Source organism: Engraulis encrasicolus, chromosome 15, assembly GCF_034702125.1.
Source record: "Engraulis encrasicolus isolate BLACKSEA-1 chromosome 15, IST_EnEncr_1.0, whole genome shotgun sequence".
Taxonomy (NCBI): Eukaryota; Metazoa; Chordata; class Actinopteri; order Clupeiformes; family Engraulidae; genus Engraulis; species Engraulis encrasicolus.
In genome coordinates this window covers 29,362,487-29,386,075 of record NC_085871.1, presented here as the reverse complement: position 1 = coordinate 29,386,075, position 23,589 = coordinate 29,362,487, and the positions used below count along the sequence as shown (strand labels likewise).

The 23,589-nt window shown below is 43.6% G+C and overlaps 1 protein-coding gene and 1 long non-coding RNA gene across 2 annotated transcripts in view; both read left to right on the top strand.

The window, feature by feature from the left end:
- Positions 1–22,852, top strand: part of LOC134464233 (chemokine-like protein TAFA-2) — a 52,477-nt gene extending 29,625 nt beyond the window's left edge. The window contains exons 6-7 of the mRNA XM_063217707.1: positions 6,349–6,414; positions 22,550–22,852. Of these exons, the coding sequence (XP_063073777.1) occupies positions 6,349–6,360 (12 nt within the window). The 3' untranslated portion in view covers positions 6,361–6,414; positions 22,550–22,852. The remainder of the gene's footprint in view (positions 1–6,348; positions 6,415–22,549) is intronic.
- Positions 15,410–16,608, top strand: LOC134464560 (uncharacterized). Its single transcript, XR_010037941.1, has 3 exons — positions 15,410–15,586; positions 16,298–16,396; positions 16,554–16,608. It is a non-coding gene; the product is annotated as an uncharacterized LOC134464560 (long non-coding RNA).
- Positions 22,853–23,589: the final 737 nt, after the last annotated feature.

Genomic DNA, 23,589 nt, shown 5'->3' with positions numbered 1-23,589 from the left:
CTCTATGGTTCCTCTGTAGAATGTTGTCATGATGGAGGGTGTAGCACTTGCCTTCTTTAGTTTGCGCAGGAAGTAGAGACGCTGATGGGCCTTCTTCGCCAATGATGTATTGTTGGTGGTCCAAGAGAGGTCGTCGCTGATGTGCACTCCAAGGAACTTGGTGCTGCTCACTCTCTCCACAGCATCGCCGTCGATGGTCAGTGGCTGCAGTTGTTTTTGGACCCTTTGGAAGTTGACAACAATCTCCTTGGTCTTGTTAACATTCAAGCAGGAGGTTGTTGTCTTTGCACATCTGGCCAGCAGGTCTACTTCTTCTCTGTAGTGAGTCTCATCGCCCTTGGTGATGAGGCCCACCAGTGTTGTATCATCCGCAAACTTCACTAGATGGTTAGTGCTGTGGGTCGTTGTGCAGTCGTGTGTCAGCAGCGTGAACAGCAGGGGGCTGAGAACACAACCTTGCGGAGCCCCCGTGCTCAGGGTCAGGGTGCTTGAGGTGTTGTTCCCTACCCGTACTGCTTGTGGTCTTTGCATCAGGAAGTCCAGCAGCCAGTTGCAGAGGGAGGTGCTGAAACCTAGTTTGTCCAGCTGATGAGTTGTTGTGGTATTATGGTATTGAATGCTGAACTGAAGTCAATGAACAGCATTCTCACATATGAGTCTTTATTGTCCAAGTGGGTGAGGGCTGGATGGAGGGCAGAGCAAATTGCATCCTCCGTGGATCGCTTGGCTCGGTATGCGAACTGGTAGGGGTCTAGGGTGGGGGGTAGGGTGGCTTTGATGTGTGACAGGACTAGCCGTTCGAAGCACTTCATGATTATGGGCGTCAGTGCTACAGGACGGTAGTCATTGAAGCATGATGGTGATGATTTCTTCGGCACAGGTATGATGGTAGCAGCTTTGAAAAGTGATGGGATGACTGCTTGCTCAGGAGAGATGTTAAAGATGTCTGTGAAGACATCCTTCAGCTCTTCTGCACAATCCTTCAACACTCGGCCTGGTATGTTGTCTGGGCCAGCTGCTTTGCGTGGGTTGATGGTGGCCAGTGTCCTCTTAACACTGGCAGAGGACAGGTAAAGGGGTTGATCATGGGGGGGGGAGGGGGAGTTTTCTGTGGGTGAGTGTCATTTTGTGCTTCAAAGCGGGCAAAGAAACTGTTCAGGTCGTTTAGCAGAGAGGTGTTGTTGTCACAGCTTCGTGGTGCAGGCTTATAGTCCGTGATGGCCTGTATGCCCTGCCACAGGTTGAAGTGTGTTGTTATTTTGTCTGAGTATTCCTTTTTTGCTTTCCTGATGCCCTGGGACAGGTTTGCCCTTGCTGTCTTTAGGCCAGCTATGTCTCCTGCTCTGAAGGCTTTGTCTCTGGCCCTCAGCAGTCGGTGAACGTCTCCTGTGAACCATGGCTTCTGGTTGGCCCTGGTGGTGATGTGTTTTATTTCTGTAACATCATCGATGCATTTTGTGATGTAGGAGGTCACGGTGTCTGTGTACTCCTCAATGTCAATGTGATTGCTGTGGGTGGCAGCTGTTTTAAAAATGTCCCAGTCTGTGGTTTCAAAACAGTCCTGTAGTCGTGAGATGGCTCCTCAGGCCATTTTCTCACCTCCTTCTGAACTGGTTTGGTGAGTTTTGCCCTTTGTCTGTAAGCTGGCAGTAGGGAGAATTGTTGTGTGGTCTGATGATCCAATGTGGGGGATGGGCTTTGCCTTGTATGCTCTCTTCTGATTTGTGTAAACGAGGTCCAGGGTGTTTGTTCTCTTGTTTGGGAAGTTGACATGTTGATTAAATTTTGGAAGTACTGTTTTGAGATTTCCGTGGTTGAAATCTCCCAGTACCACTGTGAAGGCATCTGGGTGTGCATCTTGTTGTTCACTGATGCCCCGATGCAGCTCGTTCAGTGCCTCGCTTTTGACGCTGTTGTTGTTGCTGGGTGCGAGGTAGACGGCGACTAATAGGATAGCGGATATTTCTCTGGGTAAATAGAAGGGTCGGCACTTGATGATCATGAACTCCACTCGTGGAGAGCAGTGCCTCTGTACTACCGTAGCATTATTGCACCAAGCATCATGTGTGTAGACACATATTCCTCCCCCTCGTTTTTTTCTCTGCAAGGGCTCTGTCCGCTCGGTGGCACGTTAGTTGTTCCAGTTGTAAAGCCGAATCGGGTATGCCGTCGTTCAGCCATGATTCGGTGAACACCGTAACGCAGCAGTTCCTCACGGTTTTGTTCGCTGATCTTAGTAGCCGTATGTCATCCATCTTATTGTCCAGAGATCTGACGTTTGCCAAGAGAATTGATGGTATTGCTGGACGAGTTGGGTTGGCTGCAAGCCGTGTCTCGACGCCACCTCGTTTGCCCCTTTTCCTAATTCTGGAGCATCGCTTTCGGTGTCGGCATGTAGGCGATGCAGACGGGTCCGATGTAGTCCTATGCCGCCGAAGAATTCCTAGTTCTTCCAGAGTCTTCGTTGGTACATTCAATACATTGCTTAAGTTGTCCATTCTTATCTGCAACAGCTGTTGCCGACTGTACGTGCGTTCCGACATATTTTCCGACGATAGGCATTTCGAAAGACACATTTTAACACAAATAAACACTGAAAGTTGGGAAAGCATGTCATGTCATGGCTTTAGAACCTGACACTGTCCACAGCAGCAATATAGTCTCTTCTGCAGACTGATAGAATTTTGCTTCATTTCGACGCCTCATTTGGAAAATATTTGCATTACAAATGGTTGGTGAATTCCACACAAGCACCATGTTAAGTGGTCAGTACTTTTTTAAAAAGTGGGTGTGCACTTGGATGAGGATAGTGTAATGAAATGAGCTCTCGCCTGTAAAGTGAACGGTGTGCCACACTAGTTCGAATCCGCACTGAAACTATCATGGTGAACAGAAAATGTACCCCACAGTATAACACTCAATTTCCCTTGACTGCATGTGTGTTCTAGTGATGATCTGGTTCTGCTGGATATTTCCCACATGTACAGTATGTCTTATAATTGTATGATTTCAAGTGTATTTTCGTGGTGGGCACAGCTGAGTCATGAGGTCAGCAACAATGGTTGTCATCCAATCAAATGGCTATTCATGCTTATCTCTTGTTGCTTCCATGTTCACATACTGTAGTGAGGAGAAAGTAGTCCAGAAAATAGAAGAAGAAGTAGGAGTGAGGACTTCTGAAAGCCAAACTACTTTTGGTTTACTATGGGAATAGGTAGTTTATATTTTGCTTTGGAGAAAGTAGATAATACTGAAGAAAATTTGTAGTGTACTGCTAAGATAGAAAGTAGATCGAGAAACGAACTCCAGAACAATAAGAAGTGGAAAAAAAGAGGAAGAAGTGGAACAAGTCAGACAACAGATGCGCCAGTCTATGCCCGTTTTGAACCTTTTTTGCCCAAACGCCCCCCTGGCCTCCTCATAACATGTCAAGGCAATTTATCAATAAGCCTACCATGTATAAGCCTAGAATTGAAAAAGTACCAAAGGATTTAAAATAGATCAAGTAAATTACAAATTACCAGACATTGTTAGTCCCTTGCAATATGTTTGTAAATGACCCCCCTATAATTCTGGGGGAAAATGCACAAACCTCCCTTAATATGACCATTTCGTCAAATAGGCCACCACAATAAGTTGTTGGTAATATGTTGAGGTTCATGTGAGCAAGCTGATGTTTCTCATTGCGAGTGCTTCTCAAATGGCGCTTTTGTCTACTAGTTTGAGCACTATGTCTCAGTGCGTAGCGCACACTGACTACTCACTGAAATGTAGTGGCAGAATATTTGCAGACTCGCTGGTAATATTGACACTTTCGGGAGACTCATCCATACAGACTGTGCTTCTGTGCCTGAGTGCAGTCCGTGCGCTTGCACTGCACTTGTGTCAGAATGCAATCAGATGCGTAGCCTAGCCGGTTTGCTAACCAATAGACGTTTTAGCTTGCACGCATGAGCTCCAGGCCAAAACTGAACTCTGCCACCTTGTGGACACAAGAGGGAATCATAATTCAGAAACGCGTCATGGACGGACGGACGGACACCAAAGCCTTTTATAGAGATGCGTGGGACGCATCTAAAAATAAACGCTTGGGGGGATAATGGCCTAGATGTATTAAGTTCATCATGTCTAACTGTTTAATCAAGTCTTTCGATTTCTTTTGTTTCAGACATATAAAAGTTTCATCCTTTACCTGACATGTTTGATGGTGCAACTTCCAAATGGAGGGTCACATATGCCTCTTTTCCACTGCCGGTTGTCTGGTAGGCCTATAGCTCGACACAACGTGACTCGGCCGACACTTTTTGCTTTATGATTGAGCTGTGTCGTGCCTATTTGAAAAAAGCAAAAAGGTCAATTTGCACTGTGTCAAGCTTTAGGCCAACCGGAAAACTGGCAGTGGAAAAGAGGCAATAAATGTTGATGCGTGACATGGTTTAAATATTGACAGGGAAGTCACACATAAAACAACAGCAGCTGATTTTAAAGCATGTCACGCATCAACATCCATGTGACCCTCTAATGACGACGGAAGTAGCATGTCAAAATATGTCAGGTAAAGGATAAAACGTATCTGAAACAAAAGAAAAACTTGAGATTAGAATAATGGCTTTTTGGATAGTCTCCGAATTGGTACTGGTATGCTGAAATTACAGTTAGCATGTGGTAGCCATGTTTGTATTTTTAGATGTGTCCTAGCATCTCTATAAGAGGGTATGTCCTTCCGTCGGTCCGTCTCTCTGTCTATCCGTCTGTCCGTCTGAAATGCATTCTTTAAATCGGCCAAAACACGATCTTTGCAGCGATTTTTCGTGTTACTCACTTCATACAGTATTTGTGCTTTTGGACGCATCTGTGTCCGCCTGTCGGACTTGTTTGTATAGTACACAAGCAGAAGAGGAGGAAGAAGAAAGAAAAGAATACTCAGAGAGGGCTAGAATAATGACCTCTTACATGGTCTCTGATTTCTGTTTATCCCTATCCCCTGGCTTGTCATGGGGTTGGCATGACCCTGTTGTGACATGGCTAACACAGTGCTAATAATAAATGGCAATGTGGTATGTAGTGCACAGACATTCTATATGTTATGGAGCCCATATTAAATGCAAAGAGGTGATGACTCCTTTTGATGGCACTGTGTGTTTGTGCATGTGTGTTCATGTTCGTGTGTGTGTGTGTGTGTGTGTGTGTGTGTGTGTGTGTGTGTGTGTGTGTGTGTGTGTGTGTGTGTGTGTGTGTGTGTGTGTGTGTGTGTGTGTGTGATGGCTCCTTTGATGGCCCTTGGTCCCCAGTGGTTAAGGGGGAAACACTATCCTGATGCCCCCTTGCCCCCTGTTCCTACCCCTTGTCCTTCCTGAGGTTGTGGTGCCTATACACTACACCTTACACAGACACAGACACAGACACACCCAGACACACGCACGCACACGCACACGCACACGCACACGCACACACACACACACACACACACACGCTTCCATGTCATCTTGCCCATGTCTTTGGTCCACTTAATGAATTATGCAAAGGGGCCACACATGGGCTGTCTGGAGCCGAGGTATCGATCGACTTGAGGTCCACACACGCTGGCAAAATGCATAGGGGGCCTTTTGATGTGCTGTTGTGGTGTTCATGTGTGGGGAGAGAGAGAGAGAGAGAGAGAGAGAGAGAGAGAGAGAGAGAGAGAGAGAGAGAGAGAGAGAGAGAGAGAGAGAGAGAGAGAGGGAGAGAGACAGTGTGTGCACGCACGTGCATGTGTCTTTGTCTATGTGTCTGTGTCTGTGTGTTGTGGTGTACAGTCGATCAATGGTGAGCCGATAAACTCACACACACATGTTAATTTCGTGCTTGTATGAACTGTAAATCTGATACCTCTTTGTCTTAGTGTGTCTTTGCCTTTTTGTCTCTTCTCCTTCTGTCCTTGCTTCCCTTCGCTTCCTTTGTTTGATTCTCATTTTTCTTTGTTTATTTCCATTTGTCTTTCCCCTTTTTCCTTTCATTCATTTCTTCCATTTTTTCTTCATTGTCTCTACCCGTGTTTTTGTCATTCGTTTCTTTCTCTCCTTCTCCTAATGTGTTGATGACTTGTTGTCTTTGTCTTTACCCTTTTTTTTCTTCCCCATTTCTTTCTTCTCCTCCTTTCTGCCTCCTGTGTTGGTACTTTTGTGTCCATGTCTTTATCCCATTTTGTCTTCCCCCCCCTTTCCTTTCCTTCCTTCTTTTCCTCACTTTTCTTCTTTTTATTCATTTCCTTCTTTTCATTCTTTTCCCTTTTCTCATTCCCGTAATGTTTTCATTCCTTTATTTCTTTTGATTCCCTTCCCTCCCTGCCCCTTGTGGGACACTGCGAAGATTTCGGCTTGACCGGGATCAACTCTGGTAACACTGGAAGGATGCGACAGGCATTCAACACCACAGGTGAAGAACACATTGATACAAATAGGGGTGTCACGGTATGACAATGTAACTTCACGGTTATTGTGACCAAAATTGTCACAGTTTTCAGGTTGGGGCTTAGTTGTTATTGGGAGCATTCGTCCATTTAATTTTTTTAATACTAAGGGGGCATTGGTAGGCTTATGATGAGGTCAAAGGGGCGTTGGGAGGGTTAGGATGAGGTCCAGGGGGCTTTTGTTCAAAAAAGGTTGAGAACCACTGTTCTATACCATCTAATTGTTGAAATACATTTGTAAATAGATTTTTTTTCCCTCTTTGCCTTTTTGTGCACTGTCAGCTGCTGTATAAAATTCAAACGTAAAACCAAGTGATGTTATTTTGTGTCTGGTAGTCCATAGCTCATAAACACATCATGGCCTGATGATGAAGGGGTAGATGTTTGGTAGATTATGGTGTGCTCTTAATCCGATGATTTGTTAACTTCTTGGGTTTGGGTGAAAGTGAAGTGAAAGCCCATCTGCGAAACTCCAACTCCCATTGTCATTGTGACACAGCAATCAACAAAATTGCACTTATCCCTCACCCGTGCAAGGGGGAAGCCCCCAATGGCACCCCAAGGGAGCAGTGCGATGGGACGGTACCATGCTCAGGGTACCTCAGTCATAGAGGAGGATGGGGAGAGCACTGGTTATAATTACTCCCCCTACCAACCTGCCGTGTCGGGAATCGAACCAGCAACCTTTGGGCTACAAATCCGACATCCTAACTGCTTACACATGACATGGGTGCTCTTTAGTCCAAGGTATTGTACTCATGCCGCTCTGTGTGGGCTTTGTGTTTTATATTTTTATGTAGGACATGTCAAAAATAATAATTTGGAGTGCCTTAGTCAGAGAAACATGTATTTTTTTGTCATTTTTTTCCCACAACAGAGTAGATAACAATTTGAAATTTCACATAATGTATGTGTTATAAAAGTGAAATGACCTCAGCCTTGTATATCATGCAGGATGGCAAAAGCCTACATACTGTAGGCTTACGTATACATGGCACAATGCACACTATTTGTTTCTCCCCTGACCGCACAGCTTATAATTTGAAAAGGTTTACATGCCTTTGGGATGCCGGGTTGAAAATGAAACATGTGATACGTCACATGTAATGGGGTTTTGTTTTTCCTCATGCAAGATACAAACATATGTTGGCCATATAGGTAGGACATCATGTATGCATACAAGTCTCACAAGACTGAATATACTAAAGACATCACTTATATAAAATATGATATATTATATATTATGTATATAAAAAGGGTTTCTCATATAACTCGTATACTTAACCTCCTTAGCATAGATCACGCGTGCGTGCATGCGCGCGCGCGTGCGTGTGTGTGTGTGTGAATACGGCTATAATCTATTTACCAGATCAGTGGCTTGTTTTGCTCAGTGCACGTACACACGTACACACATACACACATACACACATACACACATACACACACACATGTGTGTATGCGCGTGCTATGTCTTAAAAAAAGGCAAATTTAGCATTTCCTTTAGTTTGTGCAGTTGAATTATTCTTGCATTAGAGCTACATTTGTCTGTGTGACAAGGCCGGGATGTAAATGACTGGATCAGGTGTTAGGATAGGAATAGCATAGCAGAGCAGTCTGCACACCGCACCATCGCTTCAGTCTGCACACCGCACCATCTTTTCTGCATGTGATTATGCAAAGCAGCGGTGCTAACCCAAATACTGTTTAAAAAATGATGCTCTGGGGGTCTCAGTATATGAGGATATTCTACCTGAATCCCTCAGGTAGTTTTTTCTTCTTTCTTTCCCTCTCACTTGCTCTATCCTTTTCTTTGCATACTTTCTGCCTCCCCCATTCTCTTTTTGCCTTTTCTTCTCCTTATTTTTTCCCTCTCTTTGTCTCTTTCAATATTTTTCTGTTGTTTGCCGCCCTCTCTCTCTCTTTTTGTCTCTCTCTCTCTCTCTCTCTCTCTCTCTCTCTCTCTCTCTCTCTCTCTCTCTCTCTCTCTCTATCTATCTATCTATCTATCTGTCTGTCTGTCTGTCTGTCTGTCTGTCTGTCTGTCTGTCTGTCTGTCTGTCTGTCTGTCTTCTTTTCTCGTTATCATTGATCTCTGTCTTTCACTCTTATATTCCTCTGTCGTTTACTCTCTCTTCTGTCTTACAGAGAGAGGGGGAGGGGGGGGGGTGTAGTTATCTGTTTTGTGCAGAGCTGGGTGTTTTTATAGTTGCTTATTTATTCCTCAATTATATTTAAATGCTGCTAGTATTGTCTTATTCTCTGGGCCCTTGAGGGGACATCAGCAAGCACAGGAGAAAAAAAACTGTCAGAGAAGCATAAACCTCTCTCCAATGATTTATGGAGCATACTCTATTCAAATGAGCTGTGGATGAATAAACTCAAAGGTTACATGACTCGTGTAGTGTAATAAGTATAACACAAGGTTCAAGATTAAAGTTTAAATCTACTAAAATTTATTTTGAGTTGAATCAATTTCCTGTTTTATTCTGTTCTATTCTATTCTATTCTATTCTATTCTATTCTATTCTATTCTATTCTATTCTATTCTATTCTATTCTATTCTATTCTAGTCTAGTCTAGTCTAGTCTACTCTGTTCTCTTCTTTTCTAATTGAGTTGGATCAAATGTGGGTAAAAAAAGAAACAAATTCACAATTGTGTTCCGCTAATTTATCACAGTTGGAGTTGATCATTATTGCCAAAGAATGGCAGAATGGCAGACAGGCGGACAGAGCAGAGCAGAGCAGAGCCTGTATGGTTATTGTGAGAGGTGTCGCTCGCCTGCTGCCATGAAGGTGTTAGCTGTCTCCCAACTGAATGGATAACATTGGGGAAAAGAATGGCCGGGGTGGATATTTTGGCAGCTGAGAGACGCGACCTGTCAGTCACTGGGTGTGTACTCTGGACAGACTATTTAGGAGGGATGGGAAGAGGTGCTGGGGGGTGAGGAGTAGGAGGAGGAGAGGGGTGTTAGAGAGGGAGGATGGGGTTCTGGATGGGGAAAAGGAGAAGTGGCATAGTAAGAGAGAAAGAGGAGGAAGCAAGAGAGGATGAAGAGGTAGGGGAGGGGGAGGATGGGCTATGGGTGCAGGTGAATATTTTGGCTCTGACTTGTCAGTCACTGGTCGCGTACTCTGGACAGACAATTTGGGATGGGAAGAGGTGCAGGTGAAATGAAGAGGAGGAGGAGGAGGGTGTAGGAGAAGTTGAATGGGTAGGGGGGTTGCTGGAAAAGAGGGAGCTGGATGGAAAACAGTAGTGTAGGTAATCAGAAAAGGAAAGCAAGAAGAAGGAAGAGAAACTGGAAGAAGAGGGGGAAGAAGAAAAGCAAAAGGGGTGGAAGAGGAGTGGGTGCTTGATATGGAGGAGGAGAAGTAGTACAAGGAAAAAAGAAAAGGAAGGGGAGGAGGAGAGGAAGGGCAGGGAGAGGAGGGGAGAGAAAGAGATATGGGTGCCACCGTTGTTTACACCTTAATCACTCTGAAAGGGTGAAGGAGGAGGAGGAGGAGAAGAGGATGGAGGAAGGGAGGAAGAGGAAGAAGAGGTGATGTCGGTGGAAGAGAAGAATAAAGAAGCAGGACGTGGAGAAGGCAGAGGAGGAAGGGTAATAGGTATTGAGGTTATTTTGGCAGCGGAAAGACGAGACCTGTCAATCACCGGCATGTAAACTTTAATCAGAGCGAGGTGGTGTGGAGGAGAAAGTGATCTTTGGAAAGGAGGAGGGGGAGGAGTATATGAAGAGGGGAAACTGGAAAAGACGAAGAGGAAGAGGAATAAGGAGAGGGAATAGGTTTTGGGGGCATTTTAGCAGTACGGAGACACAAGCTGTCAGTCACTGGTGTACACACTTTAATCACAGTGGAGGAGGTGGAGAAGGAGGGAGTGGAGGTGGAGAGGGAGGAGTAGAAGTAGAAGGTGATGTTGGTGGAATAGGACAATAAGAAGTAGGAAGTGGAGAATCGGGAGGAGAAGGAAGAGGATGGGGAATAAGTATTGACGTTATTTTGGCAGCGGCAAGACAAGACCTGTCAGTCACTGAGGCATGTTCACTTTAATCACAGTGAGGTGGTGGAGGAGGAGGAGGAGGTGGAAAAGGAGGAGGAGGAGGAACAGGAAGGAGGTAGCCTGGGAAATCCCATGCTGCTTTGCACCATGGTTCCGATCTGAAAGACAGCATGGAATCTATGCCTCCGAGAGGGTGCCCGAGCAAGGAAAGGCAATGACAGCAGTCATGTTTGACTAGATACAACTCACACAATTGGCTATGGGCTACGTATGCCAAATAATAGACATTCATAACACCCGACAAACAGTTGTCATCAATCGTAAACCAGAGACCCTCTACGGGATTTACAGTTGGCAGGTCTCCAGACCTTATCTTACTTCGTAACCAGGCAAGGAAGGAGAGGGAGTTGAAGGAGGAGGAATAGCAGGAGTTGTCAGGGGAGGATTAGATGGTGAAGTTGGAGGGAGAAGAGAAGGAGGTGGTGGAAGAGGAATGGGAGGAGGAAGAGGAATAAGAGAAGGAAGAGGGAGAAGAGGAGAGGGTGAGCATGTAGAGGAGAATCGGGGAGAAGAATGGGGAGGAAATGGAGGATGAGGATGAAAAGGAGGAAGAGAGAAACAGCAGAATAGGAAGGACGAGTGAAAATGCAGAGGGATGGAGGAGAGAAGAGGAAAAGGAGGGCCGAAAGAAGCAGGAGGTTGCTCCTGGGCTGAGACTTGCAGACTGGGATCAACCACTGTTGTGACATTCTTTCTCCCTCTCTTGCTTTCTTTCCTTATCTCTATCATCCGTTCTTTCTTCTGTCATCACTTTCTTTCTTTCTTTCTTTCTTTCTTTCTTTCTTTCTTTCTTTCTTTCTTTCTTTCTTTCTTTCTTTCTTTCTATCTCGCCCTTGCTGATCAATGCAAACAAGCCATGGCTGGGCACAGACACGGAGAACACATCTGATAGGGAGAGCGGAGGGATACAGGGCAGACCGCACCAACCACAGAGGTCATACTCTTTCACTTATCTCACTCTGCCCCCACCCCCCTCTCTAATCCCCTCTTCTCTCATTCTCTCTCTCCCTCCCTCCCTCTCCCTCTCTCTCCCTGTTCTTGCCACAGAAATCATACTCTTTTACTTATCTCAGTCCACCCTCTCTCTCTCTCTCTCTCTCTCTCTCTCTCTCTCTCTCTCTCTCTCTCTCTCTCTCTCTCTCTCTCCCTGTCTCCTGTTACCTCATGTGCACTTACCTCACTTTCTCTGCACAGCACTGAAGAAAGAGGAGAGTAGAGGGTAAAAAAACAGGCGAAGGGATTAAAAAGACTGAGGGATATAGAGCATATGAAAGAAGAAAAAACACAAATGGAAGAAATTAAAAGAAAGTTAAGGAAAAGGTGGGCAAGGGAGCTGATTATGGCTCTAAAAGCACGACTGATTAGTCCATACTCCTGGTAGTGTTTCTTTTCATTACTTCACTTATTTTTTTCATTCCTTTTTTTTCTTTTTTGGCCACGGAGGAGCGCACAGCAATCAGGCAGGGCCACTTGTGCAGCTGGTGTGACTGAGGACAATTTGGTCTTCTTCCAGATTTTAATAAGATTTTGAAGAATTTGTTTGTTGACCATGCAGTGCAGAATCACTAAAACACACACACACACACACACACACACACACACACACACACACACACACACACACACACACACACACACACACACACACACACACACACACACACACACACACACACACACACACACACACACACACACACACACACACACAGGGCATTCAGTGTCCTTAGAGTCCTGGCTTTTTCCTTCCTATATAATGCCTGTGTGCAATTTAATGCTCAAAGTGTGTAATTTAGCACCGGGGCCACATGGGAAAGCAAGCATGTCAATTCGCCTTTGGCTAAGCCCCGCCCTCTTTAGTTACAGTTGCTAGGTCGGACAGATAAACTTTCAATGCTGAGATATCAACGTGATTCATGCAGTGACTGCAAATCACAGCAGTTATTCACTCCTAATAAAAAAACTCCATTCATAGTATTGTGAATGCAAGTATTTATTTCCTGAACTGTCATGCATCACAGCTGTTAAGCTGTTAGTGGGCTCTCATATTCTCACCTGGGTATCGATAGGCATTGTAACCAGCACCATGGTAAGCTAACTCGCATAGGGGCGGAGTGGCCCACCTTTTCCCACCGGGAGAATTTTCCCCTTGGCGGCCCTCTTTAAAAAAAAAAAAAAAAACAAAGCGAACAACATGGTTTCCAAACCAAAAAGACAAAAGCCACAAAATCTGCAGTCTTAGTACATGTGGACATTAGTGTTGTCAAAATATCAACCTGAAGTGGAGAATTGTAGCCTACACCTTGATGAAATGCACAGCCAGTGGTGTAGTCTACGTAAAACGCAGGTATACGCACCAGGGCTTGACATTAACTTTTTCACTCACCGGCCACTGTGGCTAGTGATTTTCCCAAGCCATTAGCCATTCAGGTATTCCACTAGCCACAGATTTTATATTGTTTTTTTTTTCTTTATCATGATGGTGTACGTCTAACCTCAGAAGATGAGGTGCTAAAACAAGAAGAGTGTATAGCTTTCTACATGAAAGTACATCAATCAAATAGAAACTGAGTTACAAACAATCAAGCAAATAGAAACTGAGTTACAAACAATTTATACACAAGGGGCAAACAACAGAATACAGTCTACTGTGATTCGTATGTCATACCAAGGAATAAGCTGCCAGCCTAATTGGCTAGTGACACTGAAAGTATTACTAGCCACAGCCAAGTTTTACCAGCATTTGGCTAGTTGGCAGGTGCCAGTGTCAAGCCCTGACACGCACCCATTTCAAAATTTCAGGGATTATAGTATACCCACTTAAAATTGATTGATCCATTATTTACAATAGCACAAATATATACAGTAGACTATACACACATCAAAAAATGCTCAAATATACAGTATACCCACTTCAAAAAGTAGACTACACCACTGGAGCCATCATCACAGTCCAAAGCATTCATAGGCCTACTAGGTTAGGCTACATCACGCTACTGTTCCATGCAAATGTGCACTCCACTGTCATTTTGACAGTTTGAAATTGAAATATCGTTTAAGGAAGACAGGATGAGCATGGGCACAAAGTTTTGAGTGTGGGGATTTTTAGAAGAGTAGGCTTACAAAATATAGTATAGTAGCCTATAGCTTACAAAAAGTCTGTCTACATTGTGCAATAAACCCACCATGCAGCAAATAAGCCAAACCTAATAGCTACTTCAAACCACAACCATAAGTCAACAAAATGTATAACCAAACGGTGTAGGCCTACCTTAAAACGCTGTCTTCGTCGCAGCAAAAGTCTTTGTTTCTTGCAATCACTCTACTTTAATCCACAGCTTAGGCTACACACAAAGCACTGGTCACATCAGAATCTTGTGTGGTAATTATTTTGTTCCATTTCTTCAGACATAGGCTACATCCTAAATGTACCACATATAAATATATGTATGATAATAATATTATTTCGACTATAAGGAGATATACTGACGGTCTAACAAATCAAAACAAAACCCATTGCTTCTGTTAGGCGCAGTTCTCTTCCTTACCACTTGGTGGAGTCTGTTCGTAACCCAAGTCAATAACCAAAGAGCAAGTGAATCTGGACTGGAAAGACTGTAAACTGTAACAGTCGTGTGGAAATCGGAAAATAAATCATAATTTATTAATATTTCCATCCTTTGGTAACCAATATACATATCACAGGTTCTTCAAATACTGAAAACGAAACTGTGTTACTAAGATCTTGTAAACTTCCGCGATCTACGGTGTATGAAAATTATCAGTAGAGAAGGGGTGTGGCCAATTTGCTGTTTGACACCGTCAGTGAGGTATTGCCGTCTGGTATGCGGTATAAATACTGGCTAGTCAGTTGTTATAAAATGCAGGGAAGTGGAAAGTGGGAAGTTAGTGCTTATACGTCAAAACTTCAGGGCCGGTGTAGAACGTGGATCGGCCGCAGAAATATATTTCACGGCCGCGGCCCTCCGGAACAAGTCCCTGATCTCCCGACGGCCACTCCGCGCCTGAGCCCTGACTCAAACTTGCTAGACGAAAACGAAATCACACAACATGATGACTGTAGTCATCTTCAAAGCTACCACATCAATGTGTATGAACTGATGTGTTGTCAATAAATCAATCAATCAACTGCCAAAAAAAATGTGTAACATTAACTTTGGTGTTTATATCTTCAGTAGCCTAACAAAATCACGTCCATCAGCTGGTCAAAACAATCCTGACGTGACCGATAGTTAACTTTGCTATCTGTGTTTCTTCATTAATTAGGTCAGAAATCCAAAATCCTACTCTGAAACAGGTTTGTGGTTTGCTTACAACCTTACTGAAAAGTGACATGAATGAGATGGTGGCATGATTGGAGCACACAAAGTATGTTTTTGATCCGTGTGCTTTCTAGTCGAGTGTGAGGATGCCGAGACCCTTCAAGGCAGACTATCCAGCTGCTAGTAAGCATTAGACCTAGTGGAGAAATGTACACATTTGTCACGAATACCCCAGGCACAATTTCCAATCATATTTTAATAATAATATGACCGTAATATCTTGCTTAAACCGACTTGAAAACGTACGATTTCTGCATTGAGTTCAACGGAGCGCTGTCAAACTGTCCGAGGTCGGACAGACCTCGTCCTTTTGCTGCGCTGTGATTGGTCAAATAGCATTTTAGGGCGGGCCTTAGCCAAAGGCAAATTATACCATGTAAGTTAATGTGATGTAATGATGGCCAGGGATCATAACTCTTTCATCCCAATCAAGAAGATACTGTAATAATGAAGCCGGGCTTCTGCAGTCTACACTACGTAGGGCCTACCCACACAGCAGAGGACTCCGATGCGGAGCCGCGTTCAAGTCTCCACATCCGTGTCACTATCACATTCCTTTGGGTTCCACTTGGTGGATCAGGGTCGCCACCGTGCGCCGCCCCAAATTCTACCGTCAAAACGCGGACCATAATCGCATCCATATCTGATTCACAAACGCGGACGCGCTGTAAAATGTAACGGACGTTGGTACAGTTTTTGTTGGGGCAGACACGACCGAACAGCGCTCTCCAGTAAGTATTGATTTATTTATATTAGGTGATACACAAAGGTACAAAAAGTATATCTGAAGCTTTTATACTATCAATGCTTATTGATATTTCGTAGGATTCTGTTTTTTATGACTTTAAAAGTGTATGTTAACCCTAGTTGTTTTCAAAACGAGACAGCTAGTTCATTCATTCAAAGACATGGAGAACTACATTGGCTATTGTAGTATTTCCTAAATGCTGTTAAAATATGATGCCATCCGATACATGGAGGAAGTGCAGTTGAATAAAAATTATCTACATTGTGCCCATTTTAACAGCCTTGTTTACGTTAGCTTGCTAGCCAGCTACTAGCAAACCGGTTGACTGAAGCAAACTTGTGTAAAGTTAAACGTAGGTCTAAGTGTTCAAATACTCTTATGAAACGGCTATATTGGTCTGAATTTGGCTCGTGGTACACTTTTACACGGATTGGTGATGCTCTCAACAGGTTTGGCACCAACTGTGTTTTTAACGGTAGCATTACAAATCCTAAAGCGGTGGCATCATGTTCTCCTCACGTTAACGAAATCCAGGCTAATTATTTATTAGCAATTAATGGATGGCCATGAACTGCGCCCTCGTCCCATATGCTGTCCATCATTGGTGAATGAATGAAGTAGCTGGGCTCATAGTTTGATAAAGATGTCCGTTGGGCTACAAATATCTGAATTTGTTCTTAATCTTGTGCAACAGTAAACAGGTGGAATTACCTCTGGGTCGGACAGGGCTAGCCAGCTGTAATCCACCCTGCTACGGTGATGCCCGCCTGCCTCCCGGCTTTTACGACCAAGAGTAAGTAGGACATTGTACATCTTATAATATTCAACATCATTACTGTCACGGGATAGAGATGTGAAAGAGCGTTGTCCATTCCATATGCAATGCAATGTCTGATTGTCATCTTACGAAATAAATGAAAGCTCTAAGTTTAGCTCTGTTGCCTTTTCAGATCGGAGCGCTGATGTGATGTTTCCCCAACTGATGAGGGAAGGAAGAGAAGGCAGCCACCACGACATGCGATTGTTCAACATGACAGTGAGACAGAAAAATAATGTCAAGATAAATAAAAAATCATGATGAGTGAAGTTCTTCGTCAGGTTGTGTTTTTTTCGGGTTCTTATTTCGGTGTCTAGGCCAGGTCTGTGTTATCTGTAGAATTAAATATAAATGCTGTTTGAAACGGTTAACTGGTTTAGTGTTCGTTTATTGGGATTATAGCATAATAAGAAAGTAACTTCATGAGCACGGATCCAAAATGGTCCCGGCCCGGAACATCTATGAGTCCGGAATGGGTCCGTAACTGATAAAAAGTAGTGGAACCGTGACGGATGCAATAAGTGGACACGGAATGAGTTTGCATCGGATGTCGCGCCTCCGAACCGGGCTCACTGCGGAGGTATGCTTCTGCACGCGGATCCGTTGCGGGTGACAAACGGGTCCCTTTTGAGTCCGCACCACGCCCCCGCGTCGGATGATAGGCGGCGTGCAAGTGGACGCCGATACGGACCCGTTTACCGGATCCGTTCCGGAGGATGACCTGTGGATGGTGGACTCCAGGGCGGATCCATTACGGAGTACTTTTGCTGTGTGGGTACATTCCATTTGGTGTTGACTTGCATAAGTAATAGGCACTTGTGGGCAAGCGGTTAGGGTGTCAGCCTTGTAGCACAAAGTTTGCCAGTTGGATTCCTGACCTGGCAGGTTGGTGGGGGGGGGAGAAATTAACGAGTGCTCTCCCGCATCCTTCTCAATGACTGAAGTGGTACCGTCCTGCTGCACCGCTCAATTGGGGCGTCGCTTGGGGCACAAGATGTGGTTTGGGGCACAGGACACACACACACACACACACACACACACATACACAGGACACACACACACACACACACACACACACACACACACACACACACACACACACACACACACACACACACACACACACACACACACACACACACACACACACACACACACACACACACAATTAAAGGGAAGTGTGTGGATAACATGGATAGATATGAATCATTTATGTGTCTGTAGAGAACACTACATTTTTTCCCCAGACACAGGGGAATTACCTGAGTATAATAAATGTGTATTGTGTGATTAAATAGCCCTGGGTTAACTTTCTTCCCCTGCGAAAAACAGCACCAAAATAGGGCTTTGGATTCCCCTGAGATTGTTGTCACTGTTTTTCTAAGTTTCTAACGCAGTAGTAGCAGTCGTAACACTCTATAAAAAGACACCCACTAACACAGGCAGGAGACAACATGCACACACGCATGCGTGCGCGCGCACCCTCACACCCACACACCCACACACCCACACACACACACACACACACACACACACACTCACACAAGCATGCTCAAGCACACATAAAGAGGATTGATGCCATACAGAGCTGAGATGTTTGAGGGTTCAGTGCAAGTGTTAATTACTTCAGAATGACTCAAGTCTGAATTTGGGAAATCTTTCTAGATGACCTGTTTGTTACTCTGTCTCTCTCTCTCTTTTTCTGTTTCTCTCTCTCTCTCTCTCTCTCTCTCTCTCTCTCTCTCTCTCTCTCTCTCTCTCTTTCTTCCTGTCTCTCTCTCTCTCTGCCACTTCCTGTGTTGCCATAGCAACAAATAACATATACATAGCATGACAACACAGGTGGACCAAATATATGAAGGAATTCTCAGTTGTTCATGAACCATTAAGTGTAAAGTGGGTAACGGTAGTACGTGTAGTCAAAAATCTGTTATACAGTACACTAAAGTTGACAAATGCCTGCCCAACAATCTCACGACCATACAGTGCATTTCTCCATTCATCCTTTGTGTTCTATTATCATATCCTATCATTAGTAAGCTATGTGTTTTCATGTTAAACGTGTTATTCTCTGCATGTGTTACTTTTCAGTCTATCTGGGCGGTTAGAACAGTGGTTCTCAAAGTGGGGTTCAGGGACCCCTGGGGGTGCATGGAGCATTGCCAGGAGGTTCATGAAAAGTCTGTTACAACGCAATACATGAAAATGCAACATCAGTAGGCCCACATTCAAGGAAAATTCTTTCACACATAGACCCCACTTTTGCATGAAAATGACGACTCTAACCAACGTGGTTACTGTCATTTGGGTTGTGATTATGAAAAAGTCTATGGCAAATATTCTGCCCTCTTATACTGTTTTCTCGCCGACTGGAACGGCACTAAAGTGCTTACCTGCCAACCTCACACGTTCATACCGGACTCTCATGGTGGGCTTTTTTTTCCAGACATGACTGTATTACCCGGATGAATCTGCTGACATCCACGTTGTTGTCACGGTTTGCGGAGAAATACCGGTAACACTTTATAATAATGGATGCAAAAAGCATTATAAAGACTTAATAAATAATTAACTATTGATGAACAAAACATTAACACATGTTTATAAATGGCTAGGAAATGTTAACAAATGTTTGTACATGACTAGGAAATGTTATATTAATATCTTATATTTATCAAACATTTACAAATTGCTTGTAAATGAATAAAATACTCTGTTATAAGCAGGGCTCTAAATTAACGCACGCCAACACGCCAAATGCGGGTGAAAAATAATTTTGGCTGGTAGAAAAAATCATCCACTAGCCAAATTGGCCGGTAGCGCGCGCCCGACTGAACGTTAAACAGCTGCCCGCACAGATCTGTAGCTGCCGTCTGATGAACGTTAAAACGTTGCCTACATTACCCATGAACATTAGTCCTACCGTCATGATGTAGCCCACACCCATTGGCTGACCGTTAATCACAATAAGGCAGCCTCACATCCATTGGCTGCGTGTTTGATACCCGCGCGCTGGAGTGTTGATAAAATATGTTCAATGAGCGGACTAGCGCCGATTACTTTGGTTTTGTAGGTTTTTGTCAGATGAAAAATAATGTGGCAGTGGTTAAAGCACGGTTATGTGTCGATGAATGCAAGTAATAGCAGCGTAACAGTTGTTGGTGTATTGGTGGAGCGAAAACGGCGTGAGTGAGTGGAGGGACAGCAGGACAGCTGTCTGTCAAAACAGTGTCGTTGCCGTCAGAAGCCGTCTGATATTTGCGAGGTCCTCGCTTCTACAAACGATGGAGTTGTCGTTTCCTAATAACGCCCACGCCATCGCAAAGACCCTGCACGAGTTTGACATGGATATACGAGTAAGTGAAAAAAAAGATAACAAAAACTAGCGACGAAAGTAACAAAGTAAGCATGGTGTCCGTGTGGTGTTATTGGATATCTAGTTGACATAGCGTAACGGTAATTGTCATTCCAAGCGCATCGTAAGTAAAGCTAATATTAATTTGACCTGGAGGAACTTGAAGGTGTCACGCAGCAGCAGCATAAACACACAATGCAGACATCATTCACGCACTGTGTAGGTGTGTGTGTGTGTGTGCGCGCGCGGGGGTGTCTCCTGTCCTTCTCCTCTCCGTCTCCTTCTCCTCCCTTCATCTCTTCTCCCCTTCACCTGTCTTCTGTGCATTGTCCATGGTATTTGGCCCACTGTGTAAGAAGTGATGCTGTGTAGGGGATATGTGGTTTTGCAGTGTTTGGTTGTGTGTGTGTTTGACTAGTGTATGTTGAAAGTCTGGTATGTGTGTGACATTAGTCTTGAAGGCATGCTGTGTTTGTGTGAGTTGTAGGCCTATACTGTATGAGGTTTGGGTGATGGTGTGTGAGGTAAGTTAATAGGCTAGTGTTTGGCTGTCTGTGCAGTATATGGAAATGGAATGAAAAATAATGAAATGCAGGTAATAAAAATATAATTACTAAATAATTATAGAATAGACTGAATTATATTGAGTATAATATTTATATTGTTTATCTGTGTTGAGGACATAGCCTAGTTTAATAAAATAATTAAAAGCAACATAATTAACGCATGGTTTATTTTGGTGATAAAAAAATGGCTAGTTGACCTTTCATTTGGCTAGTAAGAAAAAATGTCTACTAGCCAAATTGGCTGGTGGTGGAAAACGTTAATTTAGAGCCCTGGTTATAAGGCATGTAAAATCTTGTATATATTATTTGTAGATATTTTATAAAGCATTAATAAAACTTAGTTAATGATAAAGACATTTGTTAATGTTTCGTTCATCATTAGTAAATTATTTACTAAGTCTTTACTAAGCAGACATTATTATAAAGTGTTACCGAAATACCAAATATTTTTCGGTTCGTATTGCGAGCCAACTTTCCGGTTCACGAACGCTAAAATCTCCAGCATGAACATGTCAGCCAGTTCATGATTAGGTGCAGGAATGGTTCTTAGTTGGCCTGAACGTGCTATTAGAGTCCCGACCTCGAACCAAAATAAGTCTGAGAGTATCTGAGTGTTACTTTATGTATATGTATATTTTTTTATGATCATCATTCATAATGTTACTATAATAAGTAAGAGCACTGCACTGTAGCACCTTCTCCTACAGTAGACATCCTGATGTGCAATATCCTGAGTAGAGTGAGGCTCCATTTTAGAAAGCACTTTGGATAATTGCGCCCGCTAAATGCTCTGTAATGCAATCTATGGGAGCAGCTTTGACTGAATATTTTGACCGATTTATTGATGTGTTGTTGGGGAAACAACACTGCTGCCTTTATGCCTGTGAACTGCTCTCACTTTTCAATGGGTCAGTCCTACAAAGAAAACACAGGGCAGTCTCACACTTTACGAGAAGTGCAAGAATTCCACAACCCTCCAACCGGCATCTTTTTGTGTGGCTCACTTTGCTTAAATATTAAACTTGACCTATGTACAGTTTCAGAAAGTAGGTTAATCTACTTACCTGGGCATGGTAAATAGCAGTTTGAGGAACATACTAATAGGAGCCATTTACTTAGTTTTGCTCCATGAATTAATTTTATTTTATTTCACCTTTATTTTATACTAGGGTAATCACACTGAGGCTGAACGAATGAAGCTATAAGGTCTATCTATGCATTAGGAGAATTACCTTTTACTCTGAGATAATTTTGCTTGAAGAATTTCAAATATCTTTTAGTTAACCCGACTTGGTTAAATACTAAACCACCTCCTTGGGATATTACAGTTGCCAAAATTCATCTCTATCTAAAGTGTTTACAACACAGTAAACCTTTGCTTACATGGTCATCGTCTGTCAACAATTGCCGGTGCGTGTGTCTAATGAAAAGGCGATTATGTTTTTGTGTATTACATTCACACATGCTGACTGATTGGCTGACGGATCCACCACTACTGTTGAAGTTGAACATTTCGAACTTTTAGCGGACGCAACGAAGTCGAAGGTCCCCATAATTCATCCATAATGTAATGGGATCCATCTGTCAATGGTCAGTGTGAACGCCTGGTAATACCACCTGCTAGTTGTGGTGGTGAGGGCAAGTACATTGGGAGCCATGTATTGTTTCCCATTCCATGGACATATACTGTACGTACCGTGCAGTGTGTTTCTCGACAACATCGTTGCTAACTAAGTTGCAATGCAATTTCTCATTGGAGACCTAAGTTGCTAACTGGTTAGCAACTATACTTTCGAGAAACATGGTCCAGAGTCCATGAGGCTTCCCAGGTGTATGAGCTGGAAAAAAGAGCAAAGTCATGCCGTGCCGTCATGAAAATCAGTACAAAATCAGTGACTCTTACTGTATGGTCAACCATATCTCTCTACAAAGTATGTTGTAAAATAGGGTACCAAAGACTGCTTGGTACAACTGGGGTTGCTGTAGGTGTCTGCAATAGAGCTGTTGCAAGCTGGATTTCAATAACCTTAATCCCTGTGTGTGTGTGTGTGTGTGTGTGTGTGTGTGTGTGTGTGTGTGTGTGTGTGTGTGTGTGTGTGTGTGTGTGTGTGTGTGTGTGTGTGTGTGTGTGTGTGTGTGTGTGTCTGTGTCTGTGTCTGTGTCTGTCTCTGTGTGTGTGTGTGTGTGCGCACGTGTGTTTCTCCACAGAGCAGCTCCACTGATCTCCAGCTTTCTTCACGGTTCAGTCTGACAACTGTCCAACAGAAGCCTGTTTGTTTATATCTTCTTCTTCTTCTTCTTCTACTTCTCATGTTTGTACATATATACCACACCACACCATGCCACTCCAGAGACTGCCATACTCTCAGCAGGAGGGCACAGCTACAGCTATAGACACTGACTATAGGATCCGTCATGCCGGGGGATTCACTGTCCTTTCCGAGAGAGAGACCCATTTATCAAGCGGGAGTGGGAGACAGTGAAAGTGATGTGGCTGCATGGCTGTGGTCGCCCTGTTGTATCTTTTTTTGCAATTGCGTTATGCAACATTTGTTGAGCAAAAAAAAATATTTTAAAAAATAAATAAATGAAATTAAAATGGACTGATAACGCATACAAAAGAGCAAAAGAGAACAACCGCTTTTCGTTCTTCCTTGGACTCCAGACGAAGGGGTGACCGAATCCAATTTTCTGAAGCGAAAAAAAGAGAGGTATGAGAGGACTGGAGGAGGAGGATGGAAGGAGAAAGGACTGTGGACAGTACAGCACAAAGGCTTGGCAGGGCTCCCACCAACGCATTCATCTTTTGGGAGAGGGAGGGAACAAAAGCAACTGGGCTGAATCGAACGGCAACTTTTGAAGGTCGGCAAATGCTGACGGTTTTGTTTGCGTGCTCACATATCTGCCGTGCTAGGCAACGGCGAGAGGTTCTGTTTGTCTGAATGTAAAAGTCCTGTATAGTACTTACTCTACTTGTGTGAGGTGCAGCTATTCTGATGAAGAGGAAAAAAGAAAAGTACATTGAAAAAGTTCAGTTGCGACTTGTGTTTCGTGGCAGACTACGGGGGAAGAGAGGATGCTGACATCTTCTTCTTTTCTCTCTATCTATTTTCAGCTCCTCTTTGTTTGCTGGTATTTTTTTGCTGGTGTTATTAAGGCTTTCATCCTTTGTGCAATGCTAATATAACTTAATCGATAATAAATTATTGTTGTGACTTTAAGTGTATATGATGATCTTCTTCTGCTTT